A 9,827-nucleotide genomic window follows, 5' to 3' on the forward strand; every position below is an offset into this window, starting at 1 on the left:
GAGAGAGAGAGAGAGAGAGAGAGAGAGAGAGTTGTTAACACATGTGACCCAATACAGTTTAAAAAAAAATTAAGTAGCAAATGAATCTAAAATAATAAAAGGCACAATTTTACCTTTAGTTTTAACCTAAAGCTTTGGGTTTTAGCCACGGCTGTGCCTGAGACTCACTCATAGAAATGGTTGCCCAGAGATTTCTGATAAAGCAGTTTGGGGGAGGCTCTGCTTGTTGTCAGGGTCCCAAGTAATTCAAAAATGAAGCCATGAGTGAGAATCAGTGATGTGCAGCCTTGGGATGCTTGATAATTAAAATCAGTAGTGACCAGGGTACCAAATAAATCCATGCATTCTTTAAATGCCCTTTTCACAATATAAGCAAGAGACTAAGGAAGTCTTAACAAATATAAAGATGAGGGGGCCGGGGAGATGGCTCAGTGGAATAAGAGCTTCCCTGGCAAACGCAAGGGCCTGAGTTCAATCCCCGGCTCCACAAAAATAAAAATAAAAATAAAAAATAAAGGTGACTTCCCACCCAAAAGAGTGCAAGAGGGGCTGGAGAGATGGCTCAGTGGTCTAAAGCACCTACTTGGAACAAGCTTGGCAAAGCACAGGGACCGCGGTTCGATCCCCCAGCTCCACATGCCAGCCAGCCCCGCCCCCTAGTGGGCTGAGCTGGCCACACACACACACACACACACACACACACACACACACACTAAATAAATGTAAAAAAAAAAAAAAAAAGAGTGCGAGAGAAGTTACGACACAGCTCAGCACAAGGAAACTAAGTAGGTCAAGGTCATTCACATGCTTGTGTCCCCAGCAAAGAGAAGAAGCTGCCACTGAGAAAGAGAGAACACACCACATCACATACAAGCCACATCTAGGGGTTGAGAGGATAACTTAGCAGCAAGCACCAGGACCTGGATTCAATGCCTGGTACTGCATGCTGTGCCAGCCCGCCCCCCAGTCACACTGAGCCGGCCACCGAGACTGGGCTCGGTGGTGCATGCCTATAATCCCAGCACTGGGGAGGCTGAGACAGGAGGATCACTATGAGTCCGAGCTGTACTGCGAGACCCTGTACCAAATAAATAAATAAATTTTAAAAAACATGTCTAAAGGAATCAGATGCAGAGTAAAATATTGTGTAAATGACATATACATAGCTTAAACTACAGGCCAGTGGGAAATGGCCAAGCAAAATTGCTCCTTTCATTTCTTCTTCTCATCCAGTATCTAAACCGTTCCATAGTTTTTCTTCTTGATTGCAAAATGTAAAATAAGCATTTTTTTTTTTTTGCCGGCTCAGCCTGCCTTGAGGTTGGGCTGGTGTGGAAGGTGGTGCTGAGGATCCAACTGCAGTCCTCTGAGTCTACTTAAGCTTGCCTAAGCAGGTGCATAAGACCGCCAAGCTATCTCGCTGGCCCCTAAAATAAGCACATATTAATTCATGTTTATTTTCTCCATTTTATTCTTAATTTTTAAAGTACTGTGATTGTTGGAGCTCCTACTACAAAGAGACAAAGAATCTTTTTCAGATGTGCAATAAGTATCATTTGTATTTAGCTGGTCTTTACAAATTCTTCTGTTCTCTGCAAGATTCTTAGTGTTGTAACACTTACTTAAGACAGTTTCAAAACAGAAAAACCTGTTCTACCATAGCTACTATACTGTGTATTTAAAAGATCTTATTTTCTATAGGATTGTTCTGAGTGCTCTGAATTATGGAAAACTAGTAGCAAGATTTTGATCATTTGAGATTAGAAACATTGTAGTAGGAAAGCCAATAACTTAGCAATTCAGCAGAGACAATGGGAAAAGTGAGCAACTATTGTAACCTGTTTCCTTTAGTATAAAATAATATAGTAGGGCTTTGCTAGAAAAACAAACATTTCTGACTGGGCTGTGGGGGAAGAGCTGTATTCAGTTAGTCTGTGGTTAAAGATCTGGCTGTGTGAGCTTGGAGCCTACAGTTGTTCTCTTCCTCGTAGAGCTGTTATTTTAATTTCCCTGGAATTAAAACTCCCTACTGGTTCTCTTCCTTGGAATCACTTTTCATCTTCTTCAGCCCCTTTTTCTCCCTGTCCCCATCCAGGGAGAAACTCGGTCTACAATTAAACATCAAGGACAGGCAATTCTCTGCTTGACTGTTGGAGACCTTGTTTGGTCTCACCCTGTGGGTCAGTGTTGGGTGTTAGCCTAGGGCCCATGAGAGTTGTCAGGACTGAAGTGGAGTCTGTTATGGCTTGTGTCTAGGTGTCCCTGTAGAGCCTCCTGTGGTCATAGATGGGGCTTCTTAAGAAGTGGCTGGATCTAGACAATGTGACACTGTAATTGATCATGGAGCAGTGCTAGGCTCAAGGGCAGTAGAATTAAGGGCATACGTGCTGCCCACCCTAAGTAGCCGAGATAAGATATGAGGGCTGGGAAGAGCTGTGGTCATCCCTTGCTTGCCTTGCTGCCCTCTGCCTGCCATGAGCTCTCCATCCTCTGGGATGCCTGTCTGCCAGGTCATGCAGCCTTGAAGCCAGCCCCTTATGGACTAAAGCTCTACAAACTGTGAGCTAACTAGACCTTTCCTCCTTGAAATTTGGGTGTCAGGCATTTTGTCTCAGCAATGAGAGAAAAGTAACTGAGACAGAATTGCTTGTGTCAAAGTCCAACAGCAGCAACAACAACAGAGGAGGCTGGTAAAGAGGCGATACCATGCGTGATAACAAGAGCTGTTCCCAAAGACTACCAGAGCCCCTGTCTTGTATGAAGGCCACTGCAGCCTCATGGAAAAATTAGTCCAAGGCCATGTGTTGGTGAACTGTTTCTACCACCTTAATCTGTGATGTCCTTGTTATTGATCTGTGAACACCCTTGTTAATTCTTATAGCAATGGGTGATTGTTTGTGAATAACTATGTATTCACAATACATAGTTACTCTCTGCATTCCGCCTTTGGCCTTGGAAACTTTCCCTTTTCCTTGTCCCTTTCAAACACACCCGTGGTTTTCATGACAGCTCTGTTCCGTGTTGCAGTGCTCCTTGCTCATTTACCCTTAAGCTTCAGTATTCCTTGGAGTCTGTCTGTGTGTCTTTCTGTTTGTACTTAGGCTGACAGGCCACAGAGGCTGCAGATCCAGGAGCGTTCGCGTGCTGCAGAGATGGCTTTCAGCACATTTTAATTGTAGCAGTCACCATGTATGTTCTTTATGAAGAATAGAATATCCGAGTCTGGAGAGATAGCTCAGTGGACTAAGCATCTGCTTAGGCAGGCACAGAGGTTTGATCCCCGGTACCGCATGTCATGTCCCTGCTCCTGGGTGCACTGAGCAGGCCACCAAGACCGGGCATGGTGGCACACATCTATAATCCCAGTGCTGGGGAGGCTGAAAACAGGATCACTACCAGTCCAAGCTATGTAGCGAGACCCTGTACCAAATAAAATAAATAAATAAATTTATTAATTTAAAAAAAGAAGAGAGGTGACTATAAATAGGCTCGAAGTACCTGTCCCCAGCCTGTGATGATTCTGTTTCCTTTTGTTTGTTTGGTTTTGGAATCAAACTCACATCCTCGTGCTTGCTAGGCAGGCGCTGTGCCACTGAGCTAGATCCCTGGCCCCGATGATTCTGTTTCATTGCTAATCCCATCTACTCTCCCCATCCAGTTTTCTGAAGCAAAGTGCAGACACAGTAGCATTTCATCTGTGCTTGTTTCAGGAATCCTTAGTTGTATCACTGTCACACCTAAATGATGAACAGACGACCAGCCAGTGTGTTGAGTTTCCCCTACTGTCTCTGAAAAGCAGTGGTCTCACAGCAGGCCTGAGACCACTGTCCCTGGAGAGGCCCGCTTTGCAGCGTTGGCCCTTGTCTGGTGTCTGGAAGTTGGAGTTACAGGAGAGTTCTCACCAGCCTGGTCACTGTGTTTAAACTGTGCTATTGATAGTTTCCTGCTAGATTCTCAGGGTGCCTGCATGGCCAGCTTCTAACGAGGTGCTTGGACACTGAACCTCCAATAGGCTTCCAGGTTAGGCTTCCTTTCTCATGAATGGCCAGAGCTCACTGCTGAAGGGCTTAGGCCTGTGCTGGGTGCCTTTGGACCACACTGCATGTGCCTTTTCTCTTTGGTCATTTTGCTTTGCGTTTTTCTTTTTTGCTATAATAAATTTGAGCTATGACTTTCACTACAGACTGGGTCCTGGGCATCCTAGGGAAGCACTGAACTCAGGGGTGGACTTGGGGACCCCTCATACAGTGTGTCTCTGTCTCTGACTCTGTGTGTCTCTCTCTGGACTCTCTCATGTCTCTGTCTCTATCTATCTATCTATCTATCTATCTATCTATCTATTTATCTATCTATCTATCTCTCAGGACTGCAACATTGTTTAAATCCAGGCTCAATGAGATTCACACCTTTTCTTCTTTGATATGCCTCTTAACTCTTTGTCCTCTTGTGGTGGTTCTAAGCAAACTGCATAGTCACGTAGTGTAATCTAATCTAACAAATACAGGGCTGGTGGTATAGCTCAGCAGACTAAGCGCTTGCTTAGATAGATAAGTGCAGGGGCCAGGGTTCGATCCCTGGCACCGCATGCCACACCAACCCCAACCCCGGGTGCGTGGAGCTGGCAATGGAGTCTGGGCATGTTGGTGCATGCTTGTAATCCCAGCACTAGGGAGGGAGAAATCAGGAGGATCACTATGAGTACAAGCTGCATAGTGAGACCCTGCACAACAAACAAACAAACCTTAACCTAATGAATGATTCACTAAAGAGTCAGGCTTCAGAATCAGACAAGGTTCACATTGTGGCATGACCTCACTGGCAATTTATTTCTCTACATTTTACTTTCCCATGATGACACTGAGATACTAGCTCTTCATACAGGCAAAGCTCTACCATCTCATCTCCTCTCCTCTCCTCTCCTTTCCTCTCCATTCCTCTCCGCTCGTCTCTTCTCTTCTCCTCTCCCAAGTACTAGCTATCTAAAAGGTAAAATGCAAAGTATTCAGATGTTCCAGGGTGACCAGCTGGGATGGGGCCACTTGTTGTAGGGGGCCACTTTCTGTCCCAAAGGAAGAGCTCATGCATCCTAAGCAGTGAGCACCAACATTCTCATTTAAATTCTACCCAAAGAGCCTGGGGACACCTGTAGGACTGTCTTCCACCGATGTACTTAGAGATGAAGACAGATGAAGGTGAAGACAGATCCGGTTCATGCCTCCAAAAACATCTGATTCAATGCTCAACTATTAAAGTTTACAGATCTCCCAGTTCACTTGTCAGCAACAACATCTGTCCACAGGGAGAAACGCCCAATAAATAGACTGCTTTCGCGTTGGGACTCCTTGGTGCAAAGAAGGAGCCACCCAGCTTGGCATTCGGCATCGGGCTCAGTCAGGATGACTCAGCAGAGTGTCTTCCTAGAGGGGCAAAGTTTAAATCTCTTAAAATTCTGTAAAAGATCAAAATAAAGGCTATCTTAATGACAGAATATAAAAGGGACTTTTTTGTAATGCCGCTGAGCTATATATATCCCCAGCCCTGGACATATTATTTTAAAGATCACATCTGTCAGCCCATTGCCACACCATGAGAAAATGGACAGTCCAATTTTCATCAGATGTGGAACATACCCTTTGGACAATATAGTGGAGTTGGCTTCCCGGACACAGGCAGGTGGCCTTCGCAGCCTCCCTCCCAGTTCGGAGTGTCCTGTAAGGGAGTTCTAGCCCAGGGGATGTGAGTGGCAGTGACGATTCCTACACCTAACCCTTCTCCGCTGGAAGACACTTGCTTCTGGCACCGTAAAGCCCATCTGTTGGCCAAAGCGCGTCGGGCCTCCGACATTGCTGGGAGTGACGTGCGCCCCGCCCCCAACTTCAGCCGCGGACCACTTTGGGCCAATCACATGAGAGGAATTTCCAATGCGTTGACTTCATTACACGCTGGGCTCTACTAGTGCAGTGCTTACTCCTCGGATGTTTTAACTTAAAACATGGGCTACAGATCAACAATAAAAAGAAAAAATACATTTTTAAAAGGAGAAAAGGTGCGTTAACAGATACTTCTGAGAAATATGTACTAATGATCAATAAGGGCGTGAAAAGACACCCAGCATCCTTAGCCATCAGAGCAATGCAAATCAAAACTATAGGTGCTGTGACCTCCTAGCCACAGGTATGACTAAATTAAAAGACTGACAACACCAAAAGTTGACAGGACGTGGGGCAACTGGAACTGCCATACACTGCTGGTGGCAGCATAAAATGGCATCCCCACTTTGGGACAGGACAGGCAGTTCCTCACTTAAGCTATAACCCAATAAACCCACTCCCCTGCATTTGCTAAGAAAACTGAAAGCAAGGGAGTATTAAAAGACTGGAATAATAATATTCATAACAATTTTGTTCATAATAACCAATCACTTAATTATTCATTAACAAAATACACAAATGGAATTCTATTCATATAATGTAATACTATTCAGCAATAAAAAACAAACCCCTGGCACATGCAACAGCATGAATGAATCATAAAACATTTTTGCTGAATTAAATCTTTTGCAGGAGGCCAGGGAGTTAGCTCAGTAGAATAAGTGCTTGCCTGGCAAGCGCAAGAGCCTGAGTTCAATCTCCGGTTCCGCAAAAAAAAAAAAAAAAAAGAAAAAAGAAATATTTTGCAATAAAAAACAAAGAATATACAGTCATGTTTCTAAAAATTCAGAGCAATGGTTCCTGGAGTGAAACTACATAAATTTGCAGGAAATAACTAAGAAACAATATGAGGGAACTTTCCAGGGTAATGATTATTTCCATATCTTGGAAAAGGTTTACAATTTAATAGTCTGTATATCTATTAAAAGCCATAGAGTAATACACCTACTGTTTATGTATGACACTATATAGAAATATCACCTTAAAAACATAAATGCACTTTGATCTCTTAATTTGCACGCTCACTGTTTATGGATAAAGTACACTAACATCTCCAGTATACTACTCTGAGATCCATTTAAAAAATTATTAGTTACTAAATATATGAAGGGATAAACATACGAAATAACTTGGTATCAAAAGACCTACAGCAAAATGCTAAAGGCAGAATCTAGGTGCTATATGTATAGGTACACGCTGCACAATTCAATTTTGGAATGTTTCAATTTGTTTCATAATAAAGTATTTGAAAATTATGTGGGCTATGTGGCAGGAGCAAAATTCCTTTTGAAGGGTAAAAGTGTCACCCCACTACCAAAACAAAGCAATTTTCACTCGGAGTAGCAAAAACTGAAGAACAAGGCATCAGTGTACCTGCAAACAGGATGGCATGCACAGTGCCCGCAGATCTCGTGGGCAGAGGTGGTACTAGGAATTGAACTGAGTCCTCCAGTTACAGATATGCTTTCTGGCCAGCTGTTCCTCACTTGGACACTACCTCGGGAAATCAACAGCAGGGACCTTACAGTTAATGACTATCCCAAGCAAAAGGCCAGCTCATCTCAGAATAAAGGTGAGTGCTCTGGAAATGAACAGACTGAATGAATATACCTCATAAAAATGTCACCGTACAGTGCACATTTTTTTTCTCAGCTCATCAAGTATTCATGAAAACTTGAGCATGAGTGGGGATTTAGCACCGCCCCCGGTAGGCTGCCAGTCCTGGCCTCAAGTAACTCAATTCTAATCTTGACCCTGAACCAACCAGCTTCATGTCTCTGATTAAAGCTCTAAGTGTCTTGGGTTCAGTGAAAGAATTTACGAAAAACGGAACTTTCCTAGTAGTCTAAAACAAAGAATGCGGCCAAGATCTTGAACACTTGCCTTGGATTCCCCCCCATCACCAACACGATTAGCACAGTTTTGAGAACACAGAACTAGGCAGGACCAGGCAAAGCACGGCTCTAGTACTCTCTCTGCCAAGTTAACCAGCAGTCATGAGACCCGGGCACGACATTCTGCCCCAATCTGCCAAAGGCTGGCACCAATCAGACGCAGGCTCATTTAATCCCACCTCCTCAAGGATGTCCCTTGAGACTTTGCCCCCTTGGGCACGGGCCAGAAATGCTTCCCCAGCCACCTGGGCTGAAACCCCTCTAAAGATTCTTTCGGATGTCACTCGCTTTGGGGAGCCTGGCAGCCAACTGCGTCGCACCCTTTACGCTAAACAGGGTCGCTTATTTTTGTGACTTGCTAGGGCCGGGGAGATGGTTCAGAAGAATAAGCGCTTCCCTGGCAAGCGCAAGGGCCTGAATTCAGTCCCCAGTTCCGGGGGTGCGGGAGGGGGGACGGGGGGGGGGAATAAAAATCATCTGTTTATGAGACTCGTGTCGCAGGCTAGACTCGGAACTTCTCCCAGCGAGGCTCTTGCCTTATTGCAATTACAAGCCGCGGCCAGCGGTGCCTAGCACACGCAGGCACGCAGAGAATCCTGCGGATCTGCCCAACAACCCACCTCTGCTGTCTAACGTTGCCAGCTCTAAAATTCTAGGCCTGACGAATATAACGAAACAATAGATTTTAAAATTATTTTTATTTAGTGGTTTAATGCTGTACTGCTACAAGTGTCACCGCTGATCGTTGCTGGGATCAAGAAGAGTATTAAAACAGCCCGGGAACCCACAAACAGGAAAACAGGAAGGTTAAAGCTCCGGCCGGGTCCCTCTGCCCTCGCTTCCTCTCTAGCTGCCGCTCGCCGTCGGCTTCTTGGCCCATTTGTCCCGATCCCGCCCTCCGCTGTGACCTCTGTCCCAGCTGGCGCAAGTGCAAAGTACCGAGCCAGCCTCCCGAGCGCAGAATCCAAGGGCGAACCCCGCAGCCCCGGCGCGCCACGCCCGGAACCCCGCTCCCCGCCAGCGCGCCGGCCCACCGCCCCGCGCCCCAGCCGTCCGCGTCGGGTGCTACCGCCCGGGGCCGGACTCCCCCTGCTCCGTTACCCGCGGGTAGCCTCGGGGCCCAGGCGCGGCCTACCTGCGCCGCCCGCTGCTCCTTCCACTGCTTCATCTGGTCGCTGGCTGGGTCCCGGCTATCCGCCATGGTGTCCGATGAGCGCGGCAGAAAGTGGCCTGGGACTTCTGCTCGAGCGTCTGCACCCTCAGTGGACAGTCGCGTCCAGGGCCCTGAGGCTAAAGTAGGCGGCTTCAAGTCCGCCAATCAGCGCCGCCCTCCGCCCTGCTCCCCCCTCCCTCGGAAAATCTGCCTCCTGATTGGTCGCCGGAGAGCTAGGCGGGATGGGATTGGAGGACGAGGAGCGGGGAGGGGTGCTCTAGGACGAAGGCAGGCCCCAGAGATGGGGAGAGATCAGGAAGGGATGTGACAAGGGCGACCCGACTAGTGGGGCGTCTGGCCCGCGGACCCTCAGCCTTTAAGAGTCCTGGTGACTTCCTCTACGCAAAATCTATGTGCACAAATTTTATGACATCACTTGTCTTACAGCTTGACTTTATTAGTTGTTCTAATTTTGTACGCTTCTAAATTTATTTTTAAATCTTTATCAGTACGTATTTCCAGTACAGAATAATTGCGTTCATCATAAGGAGTTGCTTGCTGTATGTACATAACAGTTTAATTCTTCTTCTGTTCAAAATTAAATTGTGCTTTATCCAATTTATAAATATGTGCTACTGAAGGGCCCACAAATGCTCTTTTTTTCTTTCTTTCTCTTTTTGTAATTCATGGGCTATCAATCACCAGGCTGTTATGTTAGTTATTTAACTTAAAAGTACTGTGAAGTTTTATTTTAACTGTAGATACAAGTGGATTTCGCCTCTTATCAGAAAGTAGTATCTTACATGGAGAAATACAGAACTGGAAAAATGTTATCCACTCCCATCTCCT

General features: G+C 45.9%; 1 protein-coding gene across 1 annotated transcript in view; it reads right to left on the reverse strand.

Moving 5' to 3' along the window:
• The window catches only part of Cat (catalase), a 37,398-nt gene extending 28,275 nt beyond the window's left edge, over positions 1-9,123 (reverse strand). The window contains exon 1 of the mRNA XM_004627056.2: positions 8,961-9,123. Within this exon, the coding sequence (XP_004627113.1) occupies positions 8,961-9,026 (66 nt within the window). The 5' untranslated portion in view covers positions 9,027-9,123. The remainder of the gene's footprint in view (positions 1-8,960) is intronic.
• Positions 9,124-9,827: the final 704 nt, after the last annotated feature.

This window comes from Octodon degus, unplaced genomic scaffold (genome assembly GCF_000260255.1).
Source record: "Octodon degus isolate 3935 unplaced genomic scaffold, OctDeg1.0 scaffold00018, whole genome shotgun sequence".
NCBI lineage: Eukaryota > Metazoa > Chordata > Mammalia > Rodentia > Octodontidae > Octodon > Octodon degus.